Here is a 26,175-nt window from a genome sequence, read left to right as displayed (position 1 = left end):
GTGTGTGTGAGGAGGGGGGCACTGTGTGTGTGTGTGTGTGTGTATGTGAGGAGGGGGGCACTGTGTGTGTGTGTGTGTGAGAGAGAGGAGGGGGCACTGTGTGTGTGTGAGGAGGGGGGGCACTGTGTGTGTGTGTGTGTGTGTGTGTGAGGAGGGGGGCACTGTGTGTGTGAGGAGGGGGGCACTGTGTGTGTGTGTGAGAGAGGAGGGGGGCACTGTGTGTGTGTGGAGGGGGCACTGTGTGTGTGTGAGAGAGGAGGGGGGCACTGTGTGTGTGTGTGTGAGAGAGGAGGGGGGCACTGTGTGTGTGTGTGTGAGAGAGGAGGGGGGCACTGTGTGTGTGTGTGTGAGAGAGGAGGGGGGCACTGTGTGTGTGTGTGAGGAGGGGGGGCACTGTGTGTGTGTGTGTGTGTGGAGCGGGCACTGTGTGTGTGTGTGTGGAGCGGGCACTGTGTGTGTGAGGAGGGGGGGGGCACTGTGTGTGTGTGAGGAGGGGGGGGGGCACTGTGTGTGTGTGAGGAGGGGGGGGGGCACTGTGTGTGTGTGAGGAGGGGGGGGGGCACTGTGTGTGTGTGAGGAGGGGGGGGGGCACTGTGTGGGTGTGTGTGTGAGGAGGGGGGGCACTGTGTGGGTGTGTGTGTGAGGAGGGGGGCACTGTGTGGGTGTGTGTGTGAGGAGGGGGGCACTGTGTGTGTGTGTGTGTGTGTGTGTGTGTGTGTGTGTGTGTGTGAGGAGGGGGGCACTGTGTGTGTGTGTGTGTGTGTGTGAGGAGGGGGGCACTGTGTGTGTGTGTGTGAGGAGGGGGGCACTGTGTGTGTGTGTGTGTGTGTGTGTGAGGAGGGGGGCACTGTGTGTGTGTGTGTGTGTGAGGAGGGGGGCACTGTGTGTGTGTGTGAGGAGGGGGGCACTGTGTGTGTGTGTGTGAGGAGGGGGGGCACTGTGTGTGGGTGTGTGTGTGTGGGTGTGTGGAGGGGGGGCACTGTGTGTGTGTGGAGGGGGGGCACTGTGTGTGGAGGGGGGACACTGTGTGTGTGTGAGGAGGGGGGCACTGTGTGTGTGAGGGGGGCACTGTGTGTGTGAGGGGGCACTGTGTGTGTGTGTGTGTGTGTGTGAGAGGAGGGGGGCACTGTGTGTGAGGAGGGGGGCACTGTGTGTGTGAGAGAGAGGAGGGGGGCACTGTGTGTGTGTGTGGAGCGGGCACTGTGTGTGAGGAGGGGGCACTGTGTGTGTGTGTGTGTGTGTGGAGGGGGGGCACTGTGTGGGAGGAGGGGGGCACTGTGTGTGTGAGGAGGGGGGCACTGTGTGTGTGTGTGGAGGGGGGCACTGTGTGTGTGTGAGGAGGGGGCACTGTGTGTGTGTGTGTGTGAGGAGGGGGGGGGCACTGTGTGTGTGTGTGTGTGAGGAGGGGGGGCACTGTGTGTGTGTGTGTGAGGAGGGGGGGCACTGTGTGTGTGTGTGTGTGTGAGGAGGGGGGGCACTGTGTGTGTGTGTGTGTGTGAGAGGAGGGGGGGCACTGTGTGTGTGTGTGAGAGGAGGGGGGGCACTGTGTGTGTGTGTGTGAGGAGGGGGGGCACTGTGTGTGTGTGTGTGAGGAGGGGGGGCACTGTGTGTGTGTGTGTGAGGAGGGGGGGCACTGTGTGTGTGTGTGTGAGGAGGGGGGGCACTGTGTGTGTGTGAGTGAGGAGGGGGGGCACTGTGTGTGTGTGAGTGAGGAGGGGGGGCACTGTGTGTGTGTGTGTGTGAGGAGGGGGCACTGTGTGTGTGTGTGTGAGGAGGGGGGCACTGTGTGTGTGAGGAGGGGGCACTGTGTGTGGGTGTGTGTGTGAGGAGGGGGGCACTTTGTGTGTGTGTGTGTGTGTGTGTGGAGGGGGGCACTGTGTGTGTGTGTGTGTGTGTGAGGAGGGGGGCACTGTGTGTGTGTGAGAGAGGAGGGGGGCACTGTGTGTGTGGAGCGGGCGGCACTGTGTGTGTGTGTGGAGGGGGGCACTGTGTGTGTGTGTGTGTGAGGAGGGGGGCACTGTGTGTGTGTGTGTGTGTGTGTGTGTGTGTGTGAGGAGGGGGGCACTGTGTGTGGGTGTGTGTGTGTGAGGAGGGGGGCACTGTGTGTGTGTGTGTGTGTGTGTGTGTGTGTGTGTGAGGAGGGGGGGCACTGTGTGTGTGTGTGTGTGAGGAGGGGGGGCACTGTGTGTGTGTGTGTGTGAGGAGGGGGGGCACTGTGTGTGTGTGAGGAGGGGGGGGCACTGTGTGTGTGTGTGTGTGTGAGGAGGGGGGGGCACTGTGTGTGTGTGTGTGTGAGGAGGGGGGGCACTGTGTGTGTGTGTGTGTGTGAGGAGGGGGGGGCACTGTGTGTGTGTGTGTGAGGAGGGGGGGGCACTGTGTGTGTGTGTGTGTGTGTGAGGAGGGGGGGGCACTGTGTGTGTGTGAGGAGGGGGGGCACTGTGTGTGTGTGTGTGTGTGGTGTGAGAGTGAGGAGGGGGGGCACTGTGTGTGTGTGTGAGGAGGGGGGGCACTGTGTGTGTGAGGGGGGGCACTGTGTGTGTGAGGAGGGGGGGCACTGTGTGTGTGTGAGGAGGGGGGCACTGTGTGTGTGTGAGGAGGGGGCACTGTGTGTGTGAGGAGGGGGCACTGTGTGTGTGTGTGTGAGGAGGGGGCACTGTGTGTGTGTGTGTGTGGAGGGGGGCACTGTGTGTGTGTGTGTGGAGGAGGGCACTGTGTGTGTGTGAGGAGGGGGGCACTGTGTGTGAGGAGGGGGGCACTGTGTGTGTGTGTGTGTGTGTGTGAGAGAGGAGGGGGCACTGTGTGTGTGTGTGTGTGAGGAGGGGGGCACTGTGTGTGTGTGTGTGAGGAGGGGGGCACTGTGTGTGTGTGTGTGTGTGAGGGGGGGGGGCACTGTGTGTGAGGGGGGGGGCACTGTGTGTGTGAGAGGAGGGGGGCACTGTGTGTGATGAGGGGGGCACTGTGTGTGTGTGAGGAGGGGGGCACTGTGTGTGTGTGTGTGTGAGGAGGGGGGCACTGTGTGTGTGTGTGTGAGGAGGGGGGCACTGTGTGTGTGTGTGTGTGTGTGTGTGAGGAGGGGGGCACTGTGTGTGTGTGTGTGTGTGAGGAGGGGGGCACTGTGTGTGTGTGTGTGTGTGTGTGTGTGTGTGTGTGGGGAGGGGGGCACTGTGTGTGTGTGTGAGGAAGGGGGCACTGTGTGTGTGTGTGTGAGAGGAGGGGGGCACTGTGTGTGTGAGAGGAGGGGGGCACTGTGTGTGTGTGTGTGAGAGGAGGGGGGCACTGTGTGTGTGTGTGTGTGAGGAGGGGGGCACTGTGTGTGTGTGTGTGTGAGAGGAGGGGGGCACTGTGTGTGTGTGAGAGGAGGGGGGGCACTGTGTGTGTGTGAGAGGAGGGGGGGCACTGTGTGTGTGAGTGAGGAGGGGGGGCACTGTGTGTGTGTGTGAGGAGGGGGGGCACTGTGTGTGTGAGGAGGGGGGGCACTGTGTGTGTGAGGAGGGGGCACTGTGTGTGTGTGTGTGTGTGTGTGTGTGTGTGTGAGGAGGGGGGCACTGTGTGTGTGTGTGTGAGGAGGGGGGCACTGTGTGTGTGTGTGAGGAGGGGGGCACTGTGTGTGTGTGTGTGAGGAGGGGGGCACTGTGTGTGTGTGTGTGAGGAGGGGGGCACTGTGTGTGTGTGTGAGGGGGGGGGCACTGTGTGTGTGTGTGTGAGGAGGGGGGCACTGTGTGTGTGAGAGGAGGGGGGCACTGTGTGTGTGTGAGAGGAGGGGGGGCACTGTGTGTGTGAGGAGGGGGCACTGTGTGTGTGTGTGTGTGTGTGTGTGTGTGTGTGGAGGGGGGGCACTGTGTGTGTGTGTGTGAGGAGGGGGGCACTGTGTGTGTGTGTGTGTGAGGAGGGGGCACTCTGTGTGTGTGTGTGTGTGTGTGTGTGTGAGGAGGGGGGCACTGTGTGTGTGTGTGTGTGTGTGTGTGTGTGGAGGGGGGCACTGTGTGTGTGTGAGGAGGGGGGCACTGTGTGTGTGTGTGTGTGGAGGGGGGCACTGTGTGTGTCTGTGAGGAGGGGGCACTGTGTGTGTCTGTGAGGAGGGGGGCACTGTGTGTGTGTGTGTGGAGGGGGGCACTGTGTGTGTGTGTGTGTGTGTGGAGGGGGGCACTGTGTGTGTGTGTGTGGAGGGGGGCACTGTGTGTGTGTGTGTGGAGGGGGGCACTGTGTGTGTGTGTGTGTGTGGAGGGGGGCACTGTGTGTGTGTGTGGAGGGGGGCACTGTGTGTGTGAGAGGAGGGGGGCACTGTGTGTGTGAGAGGAGGGGGGCACTGTGTGTGTGTGTGTGAGGAGGGGGGGCACTGTGTGTGTGTGAGGAGGGGGGGCACTGTGTGTGTGTGTGTGTGTGTGAGGAGGGGGGGCACTGTGTGTGTGTGTGTGTGTGAGAGGAGGGGGCACTGTGTGTGTGTGTGTGTGAGGAGGGGGCACTGTGTGTGTGAGAGAGGAGGGGGCACTGTGTGTGTGAGAGAGGAGGGGGCACTGTGTGTGTGTGTGTGTGTGGAGGGGGGCACTGTGTTATACCTGAAGGGTTTCACATGTACTGTCACTTTAAGGCTGGCTCCACCCAGGAGTGATGACAAGGGTCAAGGGGCAGAGTGGCCATCTTTAGACACATGTAGAGATGTATTGATATGCAGAGCTGTCCTGTAATGCTGTACAGTGAGTCCTGAATAAACAACCGTTGTTCCAGACCAGAGTCCTGTGTCTCTCACAACACGGAGAATATAACAGTGGCGACGAGGATGGGATTTACAAGGTTACTATCCGTGTGAGAAAGGAAAGGAAGAAAAAAAAACTCTGGATTGTCAGGAATACAAACACCCACAGAGCCCAGCAGGAAAATGTCATTGATCGGGACATTAAGTGAATTTGATGGCGAACAGACAACGTGGATTTCTTGGATTGAAAGATTAGAACAATATTTCTGTGCAAATGCCATCCCAGGCGACAGGCAAGTAGCAGTGTTTCTGACAGTGGTTGGTGCTAGGACATATGACACTCTTAGGGATCTCCTTTTCCCTGAAAAACCAGCAACTAAGACTTTGGCAGAGCTCCTGACACTGTTAGGGAATCACTTCCAGCCTAAACCACTAGAGATTGCAGAAAGATTCAGGTTCTATCAGCGGCAGCAGCAGCCAGGTGAAGATATTAAGGCTTATGTGCTCGCCCTTCGCAGACTAGCCTCAACCTGTTCTTTTGGGGAGTATTTACCAACTGCACTGAGGGATAAGTTTGTCATGGGACTGAATAGTGAGTCTAGCCAAAAGAGACTGTTAACAGAGAAAGACCTTACCCTTACAAAGGCAATTGAGATAGCTTCAGTGATGGAAATGGCTGTGAAAGATACAGAAGCTTTGAACCCCCAGAGCAGAAGGGGAGAGGTTAAAGAGGAAGTTTTCAGAACAGCAGTCAAGCAAACTGCAGCTAACTGTAAATATAGACCCTCACCAACCAGGACGTCAGCTTGCTACCGTTGTGGGAATACAGACCATGATCACAAAGTCTGCCGGTTTAAGGATCAGCTCTGTCATAATTGTGGTAAGGCAGGCCATCTGAAACGAGTCTGCCGTAGTAAGAAGGTGCGAAATAAACAACCTCTGAACCCCAGGACAAAGGCATATATGGTGGGAAGATATACATCGTCATCTGAATCAGAGGATGAGGAAGTGCTCCACAGATTGGACATACATCATATGCATTCAGCACCCTCAGCAATGACTGTAGAGGTAACCGTGGAAGGAAAGAAACTCAAGATGGATGTAGACACAGGAGCAGCAGTTTCAGTTATCACCCAGAAACAATGGAGAAAACTTCTGATCCGAACAACTGTCCGTCCAACACCAATCAAACTGCAGACATATTCAAAGCAGATACTCCACCCACTGGGGTACGTGAAAGTACAGGTATCCTACAAGGGTCAGACAAAGAGAATGCCATTATATATCCTAGAACATGGGGGACCCCCTCTTTTTGGGAGAGACTGGATTGCTCACTTTGGCATGCCAGACATCGCCATTAACCCCTGCAACACCGTGACCATCCCATCAGGGGATGAAGAGGGATGGGTGAAGTCCCTGAAACAGCGATTCCCGCAAGTCTTTGATAACCATTTGGGAAAAATAAAGCATGACTGTGTGAGACTCAGGCTGAAACCCAATGCCCAGCCTAGGTTCTTCAAAGCTCGGACGGTACCTTTCGCACTCCGAGCAGGTGTGGAAGCTGAACTAAGCCGGCTGGAGGAACAAGGTGTCATCTCAAAGGTAGAGCACAGCGAGTGGGCATCACCAGTTGTACCAGTAAAGAAAGCGAATGGGGACTTACGCATTTGTGGCGATTTCCGCATGGCACTAAATTCTCAACTGGAGATAGACCAGTATCCCCTACCCAGAGTAGATGACATTTTTGCCTCTCTTGCAGGAGGTCAAAAGTTCACCAAGCTTGATCTCAGGCAAGCTTATTTACAGTTTGAGGTCCACCCTTCGTCCCGCAAGTTTCTAACAATCAACACTCACAAGGGACTGTATGAATACAATCGGATGGTGTTTGGGGTAGCCTCCGCCCCAGCCATTTGGCAACGCAAAATGGATGAGATTTTGGCGGACATTCCTTTCACACAGTGCCTGTTAGATGACATGCTCATCACGGGCCTGACGGACCAGGAACACAAGCGTAACGTGGAGCTTGTGTTGGCCAGACTCCAAGAGCAGGGTCTAAAAGTGAACTTAGCGAAATGCCAATTCATGGTACCTAAATTGGAGTTTTGTGGCCACCTTGTGGATGCAGAGGGTATACACACCACGGAAGCCAAAGTTGATGCTTTAGTAAAAGCTCCAGCCCCGACCAACGTCCAGCAGCTGCGATCATACCTGGGCTTGCTGAACTATTACCACAAATTCCTGCCGGATCTAGCACACACTTTGTTTCCATTAAACAAGCTTTTGGAGAAACACTCCAGATGGAACTGGTCGGCTGCATGCCAACGTGCTTTTGAAGTTTCTAAGCGAAAGCTGTTGGCGTCACGCATGCTCGTGCACTATGACCTCCAAAGGCCTCTCACCTTGGCTTGTGATGCCTCACCCTATGGTCTAGGGGCTGTACTATCTCACGTTTTACCAGATGGGTCAGAGAAACCTGTGGCATTCGCCTCCAGGTCCTTGACAAAAGCAGAAAGCAATTACTCTCACATTGACAAAGAGGCTCTGGCGCTCATATGGGCAATTAAGAAGTTTCATCTTTACCTGTATGGTAGGGAATTCACCATACTGACTGATCATAAACCACTCCTTCAGATCTTTAGCCCTGACAAAGGCATCTCCCAGACGACTGCAGCCCGTCTTCAACGCTATGCCCTATTCTTGGGAGCATATAGCTACAAAATCCAGTATCGCAGCCATGATGCCAACGCTAATGCAGACGCCATGTCCCGTCTGACAAGGACATTAACAGACTCTTCTCCACCTGTCAAGAGTTGTCGTTACACTAGCCTGTCCTTTCTGTCTTCCGGGGAAGTAGCAGCCCATACAGCCAAAGATACCTTCCTTAAGACAATACTCTCCTGGGTACGGTACGGTTGGCCTGCAACTGTCACACAGGATTATGAGCCTTACTTCCGTAGGCGTCTGGAATTAACTGTGTCTGGCAACTGTGTTTTATGGGGAGACCGAGTGATCGTTCCACAGACCCTCCGGAGACACATTCTGGAATTGCTACATACTGGTCATCCCGGGGGCACACGTATGAAACAAAAGGCCCGAGGCTATGTGTGGTGGCCAAACCTCGACTCCGATATCACGACATATGTGAATGCGTGTGCTGGATGTGCACAAACTGCGAGAGACCCTCCTCGAGGGTGCGTCCAGCCCTGGACTTGGCCCACGGTTCCCTGGTTTCGCCTACACTTGGACTTTGCAGGCCCGATCAGAGGACACACCTTTTTGATCATTATTGATGCCCATTCAAAGTGGCCTGAGGTCGTTCCTGTTACTCAGCCAACGACTAAGGCGACGATTTCCATACTGTTACATCTCGCTGCTACGTTTGGATACCCCAGAGAAATTGTCACAGACAACGGTGCACAATTCACAAGCCAGGAGTTTCAGGGTTTCCTGACTGCCCACAACATCAAACACAAGTTGACCGCACCTTACCACCCGGCTACAAATGGTCAAGCAGAAAGGTTTGTACAGACCTTCAAACGCTATTTCAAAGCTACTGTGGCTACAAGTAAACAACAGTCCCTGTCACCCCAGCAGCTGGACTCCTTCCTTTCTGCTTACAGAACCACACCACATGCAACCACTGGGAAAACTCCAGCTGAACTTCTTTTGGGTCGGCAGCCATGGACTGTTTTGGATATGCTCCGCCCTCAAACGGTCCAGGAACATGTACGGCAGTCCCAAGACAAGAGGGTCGAACACGACGAGATTCCCCGGTTTACAGCCCAGCAAAAGGTATGGGCCCGATCTTATGGCGCTTCCAACACTCGTTGGCTTCCTGCTATCGTCGCAGAGACTTTGGGACCCAAAATGTATCGGGTCTGCCTGGAAGATGGTTCCATTTGCAGAAGGCATGTGGACCAATTGCGTTCTCGTTCTCAGCTGCCCGAATCCCTGACATCGGCTGCACCTCCAGTGTCTCAAGGATCTGCTCCTACCGGATCAGGAGGCATTGAGACTGATGCTTGGGGAGACTCTGAACTTTTGAACTCAGCTCCAACAGAGCCCTCCAGCCCTGGTCCAGAGGTCTGCTCACCCTCTGAGCTAGGGAATCCCCTCTTGGCCCCGCCGGTGTCCATTCCGGCCAGCCCTGCTTCCTCCAGCCCCGAGTCGCTGGGTGCCCGTCCTCAACGACACTGTCGCCCTCCTGACCGGTTTCAAATGCAAGACCGGTTACGAGACTTTCGACGGGCCCGCCGAAAGTGATCCGCTGCCATTTTCCCCCCGGAGCTTCCCTGGAAGTTGTTCTCACATCCGGACGTGGAAGAAACCATGTAAATCTCCTGAGTTGGAGGACTGTATTGGACAATTATGAGTTACTGTTTTATGCCTGTTCTCGTTTTGTTGTTTTTTTTTTTTTGTTTTTTGTTTTTTTTTTAGGTATGGATGGAAGGTGTTATACCTGAAGGGTTTCACATGTACTGTCACTTTAAGGCTGGCTCCACCCAGGAGTGATGACAAGGGTCAAGGGGCAGAGTGGCCATCTTTAGACACATGTAGAGATGTATTGATATGCAGAGCTGTCCTGTAATGCTGTACAGTGAGTCCTGAATAAACAACCGTTGTTCCAGACCAGAGTCCTGTGTCTCTCACAACACGGAGAATATAACACACTGTGTGTGTGTGTGTGTGTGTGTGAGGAGGGGGGCACTGTGTGTGTGTGTGTGTGTGTGTGTGTGTGTGTGTGTGTGTGTGGAGGGGGGCACTGTGTGTGTGTGTGGAGGGGGGCACTGTGTGTGTGTGTGTGTGTGAGGGGGGCACTGTGTGTGTGTGTGTGTGTGTGTGGAGGGGGGCACTGTGTGTGAGGAGGGGGGCACTGTGTGTGTGTGTGAGGAGGGGGGGCACTGTGTGTGTGTGTGTGTGTGTGTGTGTGTGTGTGAGGAGGGGGGCACTGTGTGTGTGTGTGAGGAGGGGGGCACTGTGTGTGTGTGTGAGGAGGGGGGCACTGTGTGTGTGTGTGAGGAGGGGGGCACTGTGTGTGTGTGTGTGTGTGAGGAGGGGGGCACTGTGTGTGTGTGTGTGTGTGAGGAGGGGGGCACTGTGTGTGTGTGTGTGTGTGAGGAGGGGGGCACTGTGTGTGTGTGTGTGTGTGAGGAGGGGGGCACTGTGTGTGTGTGTGTGTGTGTGTGTGTGGAGGGGGGCACTGTGTGTGTGTGTGTGTGTGTGTGTGTGAGAGGAGGGGGGCACTGTGTGTGTGTGTGTGAAGAGGGGGGCACTGTGTGTGTGTGTGTGTGTGTGTGTGTGTGTGGAGGGGGGCACTGTGTGTGTGTGTGTGTGTGTGTGTGAGAGGAGGGGGGCACTGTGTGTGTGTGTGTGAAGAGGGGGGCACTGTGTGTGTGTGTGTGTGTGTGTGTGGAGGGGGGCACTGTGTGTGTGTGGAGGGGGGCACTGTGTGTGAGGAGGGGGGCACTGTGTGTGTGTGTGTGAGAGAGGAGGGGGCACTGTGTGTGTGTGTGGAAGGGGCACTGTGTGTGTGTGTGTGTGGAAGGGGCACTGTGTGTGTGTGTGTGTGTGTGGAAGGGGCACTGTGTGTGTGTGTGTGTGTGTGTGTGTGTGTGGAGGGGGGCACTGTGTGTGTGTGTGTGTGGAAGGGGCACTGTGTGTGTGTGTGTGTGTGTGTGTGTGTGTGTGTGTGTGTGAAGGGGGCACTGTGTGTGTGTGAGGAGCGGGCACTGTGTGTGTGTGTGTGTGTGTGGAGGGGGCACTGTGTGTGTGTGGAGCGGGCACTGTGTGTGTGTGTGTGTGGAGCGGGCACTGTGTGTGTGTGTGGAGCGGGCACTGTGTGTGTGTGGGTGTGTGTGTGTGTGTGTGTGTGTGTGGAGCGGGCACTGTGTTATTGGGGGTTCTGATCAATCCTCTTTCTACCCTTCATAGGACCAGCTGCAGCAGAAGATAGTGTGCCCGGGCCCAGTCACCTGTCTGGCGGCCTCTCCTAGTGGACTGTACTTGGCGGCGGGGATTGGGGAGAGTATCTACTTGTGGGAGGTAAGTCAGGTGGACCTTGCTGAGAAGTTATCTAAAGATGGCCATTAGCTTTACACTTTGTTCACACTTTTAGGGGGGACTATAAAAACGGGTGATTGAGCTTTTACCACCCCCCCCTAACCCCTCGCCAGTAGGGTGGCACTGATACCAGTGTTTTATTGGTGAGTGCTGTGTGATTTGTGCCAATACAAATTGAATGGGTGCAAAACACACTGCAAAGAATTGCATGCGATTTTTGAACAGGAATGCGGTGCCCTTCCTGTCTGAATCGCATGCAATTTCCCCCCACCGCTTCTATGTGTGTATAGAAAGGAACGCTCCATCTAGTAAGCAGTTTATTAAAAATGTAACACTGGTGCAAAAAATGGCTCAGAATCGCACTAGCAGCGCTGCGTATATATCCAATCAGTCCACAAATATGATGAGTAAGTGCCGGTTCACATTTGTGCGATGCGGGAATACTGCGGATATGCAGCGTGTTCCCCCCCATCGCATCCGCAGCCCAGGCAGTTCACACTGCCATATGCGATACGCTGGGGGTGTCAATTAAATGTTAACACCCCCAGATCAGATCGCATATCGCAGTGCGATCTGACAGTTTGCACAGAATCGGATCGCACTGGTGTGAACCACCATGTGATCCGATTCTGCTGTGGACCAAAAAAGGGTCCTGTGTGTGTTTGGTGCAAATTCAACCATACAAACTGTATGGCTGAATTTGCACCGCACAGAGATCGCATGTAATTTTAGGAGCCGTGCGCTCCGAATTACATGCGATCTGTGATCGCACAAATGTGAACCGGCACTAAGAGCCGGTTCACACTACTCCGACTCAAAGTCGCCCCGACTTAGGGCGAATTTGAAGTCGCCCGTGAAGCAGCATGACTTCATCGTGGCTTGCAACGACTTCTACTCATAATAGAAGTCAATGCAAGTCGCTCCAACTTCGCCCAAAAATAGTGCAGGAACCTTTTTCTAAGTCGGAGCGACTTGAGTCACTCTGATTAGAACGGTTCCATTGCACAGCATGGACTGCTACTTGTCAGGCAACCAAGTCGCCTGACAAGCCGGAGTAGTGTGAACCGGCTCTTAGGGTCCTTTCACACGAGTGCTCCGATCTGGTCCACCTGTCAGTTTTTTAGGCAGATCGAATCGGATCCTCCATGCATCCCTATGGGGCAGCGGATGTCAGCGGTTGCATGTCCACTGACACCCGCTGCCATCCAATCTGATCCTGTCCGTGAAATCCGGACGGATGGAAACCCTATTTTCCATCCGTTCAGGGGATCGGATCGGATGAGAGCGGACAGGCGGTCCACTCTCATTCGATTCCCCCATAGAGATGCATGGGGCTCTGACAACTCCCTCTCCGCACACAGATTGGAGAGGGAGCTGTCACCTTCCGGCTCATCTGGGATCAGTGTACCGAGCCCCCACTGAGCAGCACGGATCCGCCTACGGAGGACCGTGTGACAGGAGCCCAATACTGCTAACTTTGCACCCAAGTCTGTGGGAGTTCCAATAGGCAAGGTAGGTGAATGGATCTCCAATTTTCAGAGCTCTAACGATCAACCGTGCACCTCCACCATGCCCCTGTAGCAATGCTCACCCACCAGAAATGGCCTTAGACTGTGCTTATACCGGATCACATCAATGCCTGTCTCCAGGAATAATCCCTGTCCCGCTCCTCACATAGCCAGGATCTTCCACTTGACCACAGATATTGCCCAGCAAACCGTAGTGATTATCGCAACAACACTCCCAGTTCATATAGGTAACTTCTCATCCTTCATTCCCTTTAGCACCAGCTTGGGAGTGTTATCGCGATAATCACTACGGTTTGCTGGGCAATATCTGTGGTCAAGTGGAAGATCCTGGCTATGTGAGGAGCGGGACAGGGATTATTCCTGGAGACACAGGCATTGATGTGATCTGGTAAAAGCGCAGTCTAAGGCCATTTCTGGTGAGTGAGCATTGCTACAGGGGCATCACAGAGGTGCAGTGGAGGGGCACAGTTGATCGTTGGGAGCACTGAAAATTGGAGATCCATTCACCTACTTTGCCTATTGAACTCCCACAGACTTGGGTGCAAAGTTAGCAGTATTGGGCTCCACAGTCTGCCTCCGTAGGCTGATCCGTGCTGCTCAGCGGGGGATCGATACACAGATCCCCGCTGAGCAGGCAGGGGACAGCTCCCTCTCCGCTCTGTGTGCGGAGAGGTGTCAGAGCCCCATGCATCTGTATGGGTGATTCGGATGAGTGTGGCTCGGCCCCACCCCTGCTCTCTTCTCATTGGCTCACTGGCTGTGATTGACAGTAGTGGGAGCCAGTTGCTCCCTCTGCTGTCTCAGTCAATGAGGAAGAGACTTGGGAGAGTCACTGCTCTTTTGCACATCGCTAGATTGAGATGGGGCTCAGGGATATATTAGGGAGGGCAGCTGCGCACACAGTTTTTTTTTTTTTTCTTCCCATGCCTGAAGGTAAAAAACCTAGAGCCCATACAACAAGTTTAAGTCATAGACACCCATGAACCGAGCATTTCCAGAGATGTCAGAAATGGTAAACTTGATTAATTGCAGGTATCCTTTAAAGCATGGGTGTCCAACCTTTTGGCTTCTCTGGGCCACATTGAGTGCAGAGAAATTTTCTCGGGCCGCATAAAAAATGTATACTATAGTTAAGGTATATAAGTAATAAAACGCTGCTGCGCCCTTCCCGCGCTGTCGCGCGCGCCACCCCCCCCCCAGCACTAATTTAACACAACTAGTGGATGATCCCCTCCGAGGCAGCCTCTGCCTACAGTTAGTTGGAAACCCCTGTGGCTGTGCCCCCGACTCGACTTCCTTCCTCCCCAGCAAAAAATAAATAAAATTGTCAGGGGGCAGTGGGCCGCATTGCCTGTGGTTCCGGGCCGCATGCGGCCCCCGGGCCGCAGGTTGGACATGCCTGCTTTAAAGTAATTCACAGTTTAAAAAAATGATTCTATTAGGAAACATGTAAGTGCTTTTGGGTGAAATGTGAAGATTGACACTTGCATTTTATGAATATTTGTTTTTTAATAATTTTTTTTATTTTTGTGTACTTTGTCACTTTTGAATTAAACTTTGACTTTTTTTTTGTTTTTTTTTTTATCTCTTTACGCTTCCATTGTGGTATTTAGGTTTGTACAGGAAATCTCCTTGCCATTCTCAATAGTCACTACCAGGATCTGACCTGTCTCACGTTTACAGATGACAGCAGCCATTTTGTGTCTGGTGCAAAGGATAGCCTGGTCCTGGTGTGGAACCTTTTCACGTAAGGGATTTTGGGTTTTATTCATACGAGCGCTTTGAAATGTCTGCCTAACATATAGCCATATCTAATTTGCCTTTGACTTAAGCCCCGTACACACGTAGCGATTGTCGGCCGTAAATATTCGGCCGCCGAACGATCGGCCGATTGTCGGCTTGTTAGTATGATGCTTCCGACAACCGACAGTGACTTTTCGGCCGAACAGAATCTGGTGTGCAGGCATTAAAATTTTTGTATGCCGACACCAGAACGGCCGATTGTTCGCCAGTCAGTACAGAATTCGGCCGACAAACAGCAGATTAGCAAGACTGGGCATGCTCAGAAAAGAAAAAACACACGGAAAGTTAACCATCACATGACATCACTTCTGCAGTCGGCTGTTGTTGGCCGACAAAATTCGTGTGCAGTCTTTAGCACTTTTCAGCCGACAGGACAGCACTGGACAAAAGACGGCCGATCGTTCGGCCGACATTCGGGATGTGTGTACGGGGCTTTAGTGTGAGGAATGTCAAAATAGATCGGTAGTGAAGATATATGTATAAGGCTACGATTCCTGCAGGATAGTTGGGTGGAAATGGGTTGCAAAAATAATTCTAAGCCTATGGGGTTACAGTTATCCACAATCCCGTAACCACTTTGCCAATGGAAAAGCATTTTACAAAATCCATGTACACAATTATTTCCATCAAAATCCTTAGATGAACTACAAAGAACCCTAGGTGACCGCTAAGGATCTTTAGGTCACTTGGTGATCATGTGGATGTTCAACCACTTTAGGACTGCTCACGTTGCGTTGCTGCTACTGCAGCAAGGTGGCAGCCCTGGGTCTAGCGACGTAGACCTACGTCGCTGGATTCCCTGCTGTCTCAGCGGCGCTCGCATGCCGCCGGAGGTGCACTCCCGCTGTGTTTAGACACAGCGGGAGTCGGGCCAGAGGAGGAGAGGCGGCCATCCCCGTCTCTTCCCCAATCATCGGGGAAAGACTGAGAAAATCCGCCTGCTTGTGTAAACAAAGCAGGCAGATCTCCTCTGTGACAGGCAGGGACAGATCACAGGATTCAGCATAGCTGAACCCGCGATCTGTGTCTGCCCCCCCACACGTCCAGTAAGCATGAGGCACACATTTAACCCCTTGATCACCAACAGTGTTAACCCCTTCCCTGCCAGTGTCATTATTACAGTAACAGTGCATATTTTTAGCACTGATTACTGTAGTAATGTCACTGGTCCCCCCCCAAAAATGTCAGGTGTCCGATCTGTCCGCCGCAATGTCACAGTCTCGCAAAACAATCGCAGATTACCTCCATTACTACTAAAAAAAAAAAAACAATAAAAATTACATATATCTTTCCCGTAGTTAGTAAACGCGATAACTTTTGCGCAAACCAATCAAAATATGCTTATTGCGATTTTTTTTTTTTTGCCAAAATATGTAGCAGAACAAATTGGCCTAAAATGTTAAAACATTTTGATTTTTAAATGTGTATTTATTTTTTTGGGGGGGAATGTCATGAATGAAAAAAAAAAAAATAAATATATATATATATATATATTCAAAATTGTCGCTTTTTTTGGGGGGGGGGGGGGGTGTCATGAATGTGATAGATATGTATGTATGTATGTATGTATGTGTATATAATATAATATAGTATGTGTGTGTGTGTGTGTGTGTGTGTGTGTGTGTGTGTGTATATGTATATATATATATATATGTGTGTGTGTGTGTGTGTGTGTGTATGTATATATATATACATACATACATACATACGTGTATATGTATGTGTGTGTGTATATGTATATATATATATGTATATATATATATATAGTGTGTGTGTGTGTGTGTGTGTGTGTATGTATATGTATATATATATATATATATATATATATATATATATATATATATATATATATATATATATATATATATATATATATATATATATATATATATATATATATATATATATATATATATATATATATATATATATATACACACACTCTATAATTTTTTTTTTTTTTTTTTATAGCACAAAAATTTAAAATTGCACAGGTGATCAAATGCCACCAAAAGAAAGCTCTATTTGTGGGGGGGGGGGGATACGTAAATTTAGTTGGAAACAGGGTCGCACGACCGCGCAATTGTCCGTTAAAATAAGGCAGTGCCGAATCGCAAAATAGGGCCTGGTCAGAAAGGGGGCAAATCCTTCCAGGGCTAAAGTAGTTAAATGGCTAGACGTACACTTTTTTTTTTTTTTTTTTCTAAATCTGTAGCCTGAAATTCTGTGGTTATGCAGCTGCCAAACAAAACTATAACAATGATTGTATCAAACAAGGTTGTCTATAGTTCCTGGTTTTATCTTCATGTCTCTTATTCAGTGTATTGCAGGCTGAAGGATCTCGAGGGCCCGAGCCCAGACATATGTGGACCCAACACACTCTGCCTATCACAGGTGTACAGTGTGGTTCTGGAGGCCCTCAAGCTCGGGCAGTAACTTCCTCTTTGGACCAGACTGTTAAGGTAATTGTAGTTCTATAGTCATATATACTTCTGACTTACTTTGGATATTAACTTACATGTTTTTGTGGTGTTACACAATGGTCTGGATCTTACAAAGTTGCTGATTGAGGAAAGAACACAGAGACTCACCTGTTCCATGAGCTGATTGCTTCCTCAACCATCTTCACCAAGCTGTATTGCTTTCACTGCATTGTAGAAAAGTCTGTGGTAGAATCTTGTGTATGGCAGGGGATAACACACAGTTTTTACAAGTCTCAGGAAAACAGTTTGATGCCTTTTTAAAGTGGTATTAAACCCAAAACCAAAAAAAATGCAATATATTGCCGCTTGCCAATCATTAGATGTGATTGCTGCGTTTTTAGGCTTTTTCTCCATTTCTACCAGTAAAAACACCTCCTGTATTAAAGTACCCCCACTTTTTGATTAATGATGAGCACAGGGGCGCCCTCATACTAGCAAATTTTAAATACACTAACAAATGTAAGCCAAATTCCAGCTAATAATTTATAAGCAGTCACGGCAATATTTTAAAAATATATAAATATAAATATTACTTCCGGCGGCGCACCCCCGCTCTTCAGCTGGGGGGCCAGTGCGTGTGCCCGGCGTCTCCGATGGCCGCCGGCCACTCGCAATCTCACGCAGCTGAGGGAGAAAGACCGACAGCTGATGTAAACACAGCCGTCTGTCATTCTCCCTGAAGTGATCACAGAGGCTATGTGATCCTGCTATATAGGATTGCATGTCTCTGTGATTACTTCACAAGCCACGCCCCCTGACAATTAAGGGCCACACACACTATAAGATTTTCTGAAGACTTTTTTCCTTTAGACTTGCCAAAACCATATAATATAGGGTCAAACCAAAACACTTTGAATTTGTATGCAATCAGGCAGGCCCTTGCACTACATAGAAAAGGTAAATCTGAAGGAAATCTAACCACAAAAGTTGGATTGTGTGTATTCAGCTTAAGGCTCACGCCCCTAGGGATACATTGAACCCACTGATAACCCCCTTCCCTGCCAGTGTCATTTTCACAGGTACAGTGCATATTTTTAGCACTGATTACTGTATTAATGTCACTGGTACTCCCAAAAATGTCAGTTAGGGGTCCGATCTATCCGCCGCAATGTCGCAGTCCCGCAAACAAAATCGCAGATTGCCGCCATTACTAGTAAAAAAAAAAAATTAGAAATCTTTCCTGTAGTTGGTAAAACGCAACAACGTTTGCGCAAACCAATCAAAATACGCTTATTGCGATTTTTTTCTTTTTTGTTTTTTTTTTACCAAAAATATTTAGCAGAAAACAAATTGGCCTGAAATGTTAAAAAAAATTTTGATTTTTTTTTTTTTTTTTTGAGAATTTCATATAAAAAAATGTGAAAAATATTGTAATTTTTTTCAATGTCGCTTTTTTTTTTTTTTGTTTATAGAGCAAAAAATTAAAAATCGCACAGGTGATCAAATACCACCAAAAGAAAGCTCTGTTTGTGGGAAAAAAAGGACGTCAATTTCGTTTGGGTACAGCGTCGCACGACCGTACAATTGTCCGTTAAAGTAATGCAGTGCCGAATCGCAAAATGGGGCCTGGTCATTGATCCCCCAGATCCTCCGGTCCTTAAGTGGTTAAAAAAAAAAAAAAAATCTTTCCTTTTAGAAATCCTTTTAATGTCACCCCTAAATCTAAAGAATCATAGTTGGAATTATCATTTAACCAGTTCATACCCAGACCAATTCTGACATTTCTCACATGTATAAATCTGCATTTTATTGCTAGAAAATTACTTGGAACCCCCAGTGCACTGAGCTTCCCAGTGATAGGGTGTGCAGGGGAGGGGTGTCAGGGCAATCTGATGATTGGAGGAGAGTAGGCTGAGTTCCCAGCACAGCTAAAGAACTGACCATGGTGTGCTTTCATGCTTAGTGTGGTCAGTTTTTAAGAGGACAGCAGAGAGTCTGGCAGGAACACCAGAGATTTCACACAAAGGAAGCAATGCAAATAGAACAGGATACTTTTTCATACAAGTACGTTGTACAGCAGGCATGTATCAGGAATATGAAATACTGGGGTAACAAACACTTTAAGCCTGTTGCACAGGTGTGTATCCTCCAGGACGGTTACATGATGAGAGAACGGTTCCTCCTCCTACAGGAATCACAAGCACAGTTAAGTTTAAAATGGCTGCCCCTAGGCTGCCCCTCAGTTTTCTTGTGTTTCCTGTCCTCCTTACACGAGCATGATGTACATTCATCCCGTTTATTTTCTTCCCTGTCCGCGGCAGGCGTCCCTGGACACCTCCTCCCTCCACCTGTATTCGGCTGGTGAGATCACCATGCCCCAGGTGCCTCTTGGGGGTGAGTGAGGAGGATTTCTTTAGGGGGGGCTACCTGCACAGGACCCCACTTCCTGGACCTTGCTCTATAATGCCTGTACTGTATCAGGGGATATGGAAGGTGGAGCTTTTGGAAGATGTATTCTCCCTAAAAGGTATTTTCGCTTACCTCTGCCCAAGGGGGTTTGAGTCTGCGGTTGCCATGGGTTTTTTTTTTTCAGCCAGCCGGAGGTCCGCCCAGGGCTGTCTGCTGCCCCTCTTCTGATGGCTTTGCACGCTGGGCTCCGGGGAGAGTCTCAGCGTGCTTCATGCCAGCCGGCTACGCCAGTGCGCGGCGGAAGTGACGTATTCAAGATGGTGCTGCCACTGGAAGTAGCGCGGCAGCCATCTTGGACAAGGGCACTGCTGCATAGCGAGTGGCAAATTAGGATGTGAAACAGCTGATTGAAGGGGAGGGGCAGCGCTGTCTTGAATACGTGCAAGGGGCGGGGGGGTTAAAAAATTTTAAAAAATAATTTTTCCTCTGGGGGGGGGGGGGGGGGGGGGGTTTGCTGGCGGTACACTTCCCTTATGCTGACTATGCGCCCCTCCTGTATTCTTCTTTCTCCAGGCCAAGTCCTTAGAGGTTACAGAACTGGTGGTTAAAACTAAAAAGAAGTATTGCCGACCCAGATAGAGCGATGCCTTCTAAGATAACCAAACATTTGTTTCCAGCAGAGGAAACGGAGGAACTCCTAAAGGCCATTTACATCACCGAGGACCTGCAGGAGGTCGAGGTCCCCAACTCAGTGCTTGACCGTTTTTGTATAGGGGACTACAAGAACCCAAGACCAGAACCTTTCTGGTCCATCAATCCTTGACGAGGATAATCAACAAAGAATGGGAGTGCCCAGAAAATAAGCTTTTTTTTTTTTTTTTTTTTTTTTACCCCAAGGCATTAAAAAGAAGAGTCTGAAAGAGTGTCACCCAAATGCCCCAAGCTCGACGCATCATTTGCAAAACTCTAAAAAGTCGGATTTGTCCTTCAAAGACATGGGCCTACTTAACCCATGGAGAAAAAGATCGACGTGACCGCATCTCAACCTAACATGGCTAACACTTGTGTAGTCAGGGACGTGGCCTTCTGGCTGGAGCAACTCAGGGGACACTTAGAAAAAGTCCCAGGTACGGAGGACTTCCTACTTATTGAAACCACAGGCCTGATCAGTTCGGCCAGAAGAGCCCTCTGGCTCAAGACTCGGGATGGTGAATATGCTTCAAGGAACAAGCTATGCAATATACCTTTTGACGGAAATCTTCTGTTCGGCCAGGAGCTGGACAAGGTTTTAGCGAGATCGGCAGACAAGTCTAAAGGTTTCCCATCTAAAAGAAAGGGAAAAAACCAAAGAAATTTTTTCGGCGTCCGAGAGGAGAGGCCCAATCCAGAAGTGAGAAGCCAAACTCCCAAAGGAAATGGGTCTTCAATAAGAAGGGGAAATCCAAATGTTCTTTTTCCCAGCCCCGGAGTCAAAGGTAGCAATCCCCAGTGACGCCAGGTTTCCATGGAAGTTCAACCTCGCTTACGCTTTTCCCCCCTACCCAACTCACTCTCAGAACCATCAGGAAAATCACGTTGGAGAGAGTTAAGGGTGAGTTTGATGGCTCCGTACTGGCCGAAGCGAGCATGGTTCACACCCATGAAGAAGATGGCGAAGGAGGACCCCTGGATCCTCCCAATCCAGAGTGACCTCCTAATTCAAGCCGAAGCCCATCATCCACATATTCGAACATTGATTTTAGCAGCTTGGATCCTGAATGGTGCCTGCGACTAAACAAAGGCCTCTCTACCAGAGTTACGGATACCTTGCTCCAAAGCAGGAAGCCGGTAACCAGTAAAATCTACAACAAGGTATGCAATGTATACAGGGCCAAAATGCAGCCCAAAGATAAGAATTTGGGAAACATTGGCACCATTTTTGACTTTTTACTGGACGGAGCTGAAGGGGGTCTAGCCGTGAGTACGCTCAGGGTACAGGCGGCCGCCTTGTCAGTTTTTGTTTTTTGGATATGCCAGTTAGAGACGATCCACTGGTTAAATGGTTTTTCAGATCTATCGAAAGATCTCGTCCCAGTAAACACTTTAGTGTGGCCCCCTGAGATCTCTCATTAGTACTTCAGGCCCCCACCAGGGCCCCGTTTCAGACTCTAGTAGACTCTTCTCTGAAACATCTTACTTTAAAACTAGCACTCCTTGTCGCCATCACTTCAGCCAGACGTGTGAGTGAGTTGCAGACACTTTCCATAAAGGAACCCTTTTTGATTGCCTTTTGACCTCCTTTCTTTCAAAGGTTTCAAAGGCTTAAGCATTTCATCGCTAACAGGATGTGGCCCTTCCATCCTTTTGTCAAAACCCGCCTTCCCAGGGGGAGTACCTTTTCACCACATTGGACGTTAGAAGGTGCGTTCTGCACTATTTAGAAGCTACTAAGTAGTTTAAGAAAACTTCCAGCCTTTTTGTACTGTTTGGAGGCGCTCAGAAAGGTAAAGCAACCTCAAGGACCTCCATAGGCAGATGGATCAAGTCCGCTACTAGTACAGCCTACGTAGAGTAGCTTAAGGCCAGGAAATTCCGTTGGATATCAAGGCACATTCCACCCGGTCTATATCTAACTCTTGCGCAGAGAAGGCTGGGGCTTCCATTGTCCAAATCTGTCAAGCAGCCTCCTGGTCCAGTGATTTGACTTTCGCAAAGCACTATAGGGTCGATCTGGTCTCCGCCCAAGATCTATCCTTTAGACGCAAAGTTCTACAAGCTGTAGTCCCACCCTAGGTACGCATCATTGGGGTCTCATGTGACCGTCCTGGAGGATGACTTGGGGAAGTCTGAGTTATTACCTGATAACTCCCTTTCCAGGAATCCTCCAGGACGGTGAACCCCCCGCCCTACTGATTGCTTTGATTATTGATGTGTTATTTTAGGCTTAAGCCTAAGCAGTCCAGTTCATCTTTATACAACTCGGGGGCAGCCTAGGGGCGGCCATTTTAAACTTAACTGTGCTTGTTTCCTGTAGGAGGAGGAGCCTCCTGTAGGAGGAGGAGCCTATCTCTCATCATATGACTGTCCTGGAGGATTCCGGGGAAGGGTGTTATCAGGTAATAACTCAGACTTTCATACAAGTACATGGTAAAGCAGGCATGTATCGGGTATATGGTGTAACAAACACTGTAAGCCCGTTGCACAGGTGTGTATGGTGCCTTGGGGTTAAGAAACTAAAATGTTTCACTGTCCTTACCTAACTAATGCATCTGCTCTAAGAAACCTATGTTGTTTGTTTCAGCTTTGGGACATTGCCTCTGGTGAACTTTTGGTGTCTGTGCTTTTTGATGTCAGAATCATGTCAGTAACGTTTGACCCAGCTGAATATCACTTATTTTGTGGTGGTAGTGATGGCTCGATATTCCAGGTGGATCTTTGTGCATGGGTAAGTGCCCTTTCTAGAATTCAAAGAGTCAACCTAAAGTAGGGTTTCCAGGTAGTGAAATATTTTATTTCTGCAGCCAGTGCAGCGGGAGAAGACCTTCAATGCTGAGCAAGAAAAGGTGTTTAGAGGACACAGGTAGGAAGTTTTCTGCTAAAACAAATCCATCTCTGAATCGTTTGTTGGCCCTGTTTCTATCCCTACTTATTCTGTCTTCATACGCTATCTTTCTTTTGTGTTTGTAGTCATATTAAAACTGCAGATGAAAGATTGCCTACTATATCCTTACAGCAGCAATAACAGTTTCCAGACTTCTCTATGTTGGAAATTATCTATCAATGACTGGATAATCCAACAAAAAATGGAAATAAGTTCATGTATTTTTTATTTTTTTTTTTACCTGGAGGTTTTCTAAAAAAAAGATTCTTTTTCTTGGAGTAAGACTACATGATGCTTTAACCAGTTCTGGACCTGAAGGATTTGCCCCTTAATGACCAGGCCATTTTTTTGCATTTCGGCACTGCCATCCTAGGAAAATTTGTATTCTGCTAAATACTTTTGGTAAACAAAAAGTGTATTTTGATTGGTTTGCGCAAAAGTTATCACATCATTTTTATTTATTTTTTACTAGTAATGGCAGCGATATGCGATTTTCAGCAGGACTGCGACATTGTGGCGGGCAGATCGGACCCCCAACTGACCTTTTTGACACTTTTGGGGGGGGACCAGTGAGATTACTACAGTAGTCAGTGCTTAAAATATGCACTGTAATATCGACACTGGCAGGGTGGAAGTGTGAGCCTAGGGGAGTGATTTCAAACTGGGGGGGGGGGGGGGCTTGTGAAATGACCATAGAGACCTGTGATCCTATATAGCAGGATCACCGCCAGGCCCTGTGCATCGGCATCCCAGCTGCCTAGTGAATGCGGGACCGACGTAGTACTAAAACGGCGGGCGGTCTGCAAGTGGGTTAAGTGAAATTTTTATCATGTTTTTAAGCTTACAAAAAAAAAATCACCTTAAAGTTGTTAAGCCACTGATATAAAATCATCCCATCCTCTCGGCAATATAACAAGTGCCGCTGTATCTGTGTTATAGAAAAAATATGCCGATCTGTAAATAGAGTGGCTCCCTGCGCTCAGCTGACTCCTCTGCCCGGCTGACAGCTCTAGTGGGCGGGGCCGAGCGCTGCCGCTGACGTCGGGGAGGAGGGGAAGAGAATAGAGAGCTGAGTGGTCATGTGATATCCTGGATCCACTCTGATCTAGGTACAGATTTTTTTCTAGAACAGACACGAGCACTTATTAAATTAAAGAGGGGATGGGATGATTTTATAATAAAAATGTGAGCAGGAGGGGAGGGGACAGGCACTGACACGAGCAGACAGGCAGGAAAGGGGAGGGGAGGACAGAACAGTGCTGCGGATGACCGAGGCACCTACACTAACCATGGTGTCAGGGCTCAGCAGCCATGATACACTGTGGTCAGTTTACAGAGGGGAGGGTATAAACTGGCAGGATCAGTCAGGTTTTTTTAGGTGATACCAGGGGCAAAATGACACATCCCAAGCACTGCGCTGTATAACATGCTTTAAGGGAACAGGATCTGGTTTTATTTTATTTTTTAGGGTAAAGCTTTAGGGGCTCATTTACACTTCCTTTGACTTCAACACACATTAAAGCACCTACTGTTTCAGCATGCCTTTTTATGCTTCAGGGATGCTTTTTTGAAGCTTTAATGAAGCTTGGCAAATGCCCTGTGTGTTTTTCTATTTGTTCTAAAAGGGCCCAGTAGTACCCCCCCCCCCTCCCAGCGGATTTCCCCCCCCCCCCCCCCGTGCTCATTGGTACCGCTCGTTGAGCACAGACCCCCCCCCCCACTTATTGGTACCGCTCGTTGGGCAGATCCGCCACCCCCCACCCCCCGCTCATTGGTACCGTTCGTCGAGCAGATCCACCACCCCCCGCTCATTGGTACCGTTTGTCGAGCAGATTTGTCCGCCGCAATGTTGCAGGCCCGCTAAAAATCGCTAATCGCAGCCATTTCTAGTAAAAACAATAAAAAAAAAGTCTCTAAATGTATCACATAGTTTGTAGACCTGTGATCAGAGTACCCGATGGGCTGGTGACAGGTACTTGGTTACTCTGATGGGCTAGTGACAGGTCCTCCTTATTGGGGGAATGCAATCAGTGTGTTTTTATTGTGGACTGTAATCGGTAACTAGCTGTTACCGTGTTATCCTCCTCACACAGGATCAGTGTGTGAGGAGGAGAACACGGTAACAACTAGTTACCGTGGTTTCTGTTGACATTCTGTGACCGGCAGTGATTTGGACACAGCCAGTCACGTTGTAAAGAGCCAATTCATTGAAAAGACAGACAGAGAGGGACCCACCTACCTGTCGGCCGCAGAATGATTGCTATCACCCCAGCCCCGCTCACGGGAGCTTCCAGGCTGGGAGGTCTGCTCTCCACGCTCGGGGAGAGCATCCGATGGTTGTGCGCTGCGCCCCACTGTACAGCCGGTTTGGAGCAGCCGGGCCGGATGATGTCACTTCTTCCGGTAGGGACGGGCACTTCCGTCGGCAACCGCGACTTCCGGTTCGCGGCAGTGAGAGCTGGAGGAACAGAGGGTCATCTGGAAACGTTTCACCAAGGGAGTTAGGCAGGGGGTTTTACTCCCACGTTTTTTGTAGTATTAAAACCCTCGGGCAGTTACAGGTTGATCCTAAACCTAAAGCCCCTGAAACGCTCGATCAGGTACAGGAGGTTCAGGATGGACTCAATCTATTCGATAAAGGCTATCCTCCCCCCCCCCCCCCCCCCCCCAGAGTGTTTCATGGCCTCGATAGACCTCAAGGACACCTACCTGCACATTCCCATTGCAGAGGGAGGCCAAGTAAGGTTAGCCGTAAGAACAAAGGAGGGCATACAACATTGGCAATTTCAATTTTCCTCCCCCCCCCCCCCCTTCATCCTTCAATGGGCCGAAGCCCAGGTTCTCTTTCTGGGGTTCATCTCAAGGGAGAGCTGAACCAGTTGGCCGACTTTCTCAGGAAAGCCGTAAGGGAGGGCGACTGGATTCTAGACCAGGAGGTGTTCAATTGGATTACCCAAAGATGGGGGGATACCAAGCATCGATCTCTTTTGCCTTTCGGAAAAACAGTCCCCTCAATTCTTTTCCCTGAGCAGATGAGACGGAGCTCTAGGTGTAGACGCCCTTGCTCAATCTTGGGTTTTCCCCAGATGCTATGCGTTCCCTTCGCCGGTGCTTATACCAGCGGTCCTGAGAAAATTTCAGGAGGAAAGTACTACACTAATCCTCGTAGCACCACACTGGCCAAAGAGACCTCTGGTTCTCGATCCTAAAACATCTGGCGGTGGAACCCCCCTGGTTTTTACCAGTTTGGGATGACCTTCTCTATCGGGGCCCAGTACTCTGTCCGCGGGCGCAACTTTGGAGCCTTGCAGCCTGGCTTCTGAAGAAGAACTGCTAAGGAGCAAGGGTTTCTTGGACCAACTGGTGTTGACTCTGCTAAAAAGCAGAAAGAGATGCAGAGCCTCTACCTGATAGCTTGGAAGTTTTTTTAAGGGTTGGTGCACAGCAAGCTCTTTAGATGCAAGTAGCCCAGTGTCAGTACTGGAGTTTCTGCAAGAGGGGGCAAACAAGGGTTTAACCGTCATCACCCCCCCCGAAAGGCCAAGTTTCGGCCATTATCTGGCCAAGGATCCCTGGGTGATCCATTTCTTTATAGCTTTAAGTAGACAAAGAAATCTGCCCTTTCCAATGTGGGATTTGTCTGTAGTTTTGCAGGCTCTCCATTAAAGAACCATTTGA

General features: G+C 50.1%; 1 protein-coding gene across 1 annotated transcript in view; it reads left to right on the top strand.

Moving 5' to 3' along the window:
* The window catches only part of WDR18 (WD repeat domain 18), a 39,888-nt gene that overhangs the window by 1,981 nt on the left and 11,732 nt on the right, over window positions 1–26,175 (top strand). The window contains exons 2-6 of the mRNA XM_082262239.1: window positions 10,625–10,735; window positions 13,896–14,029; window positions 16,406–16,547; window positions 22,198–22,341; window positions 22,418–22,476. Of these exons, the coding sequence (XP_082118365.1) occupies window positions 10,625–10,735; window positions 13,896–14,029; window positions 16,406–16,547; window positions 22,198–22,341; window positions 22,418–22,476 (590 nt within the window). The remainder of the gene's footprint in view (window positions 1–10,624; window positions 10,736–13,895; window positions 14,030–16,405; window positions 16,548–22,197; window positions 22,342–22,417; window positions 22,477–26,175) is intronic.

Source organism: Pelophylax lessonae (assembly GCF_965119305.1).
Source record: "Pelophylax lessonae genome assembly, chromosome: 6".
Classification (NCBI taxonomy): Eukaryota; Metazoa; Chordata; class Amphibia; order Anura; family Ranidae; genus Pelophylax; species Pelophylax lessonae.
Note: the sequence above shows the minus strand (reverse complement) of the source record. Positions and strands in the feature narration are given on the sequence as shown.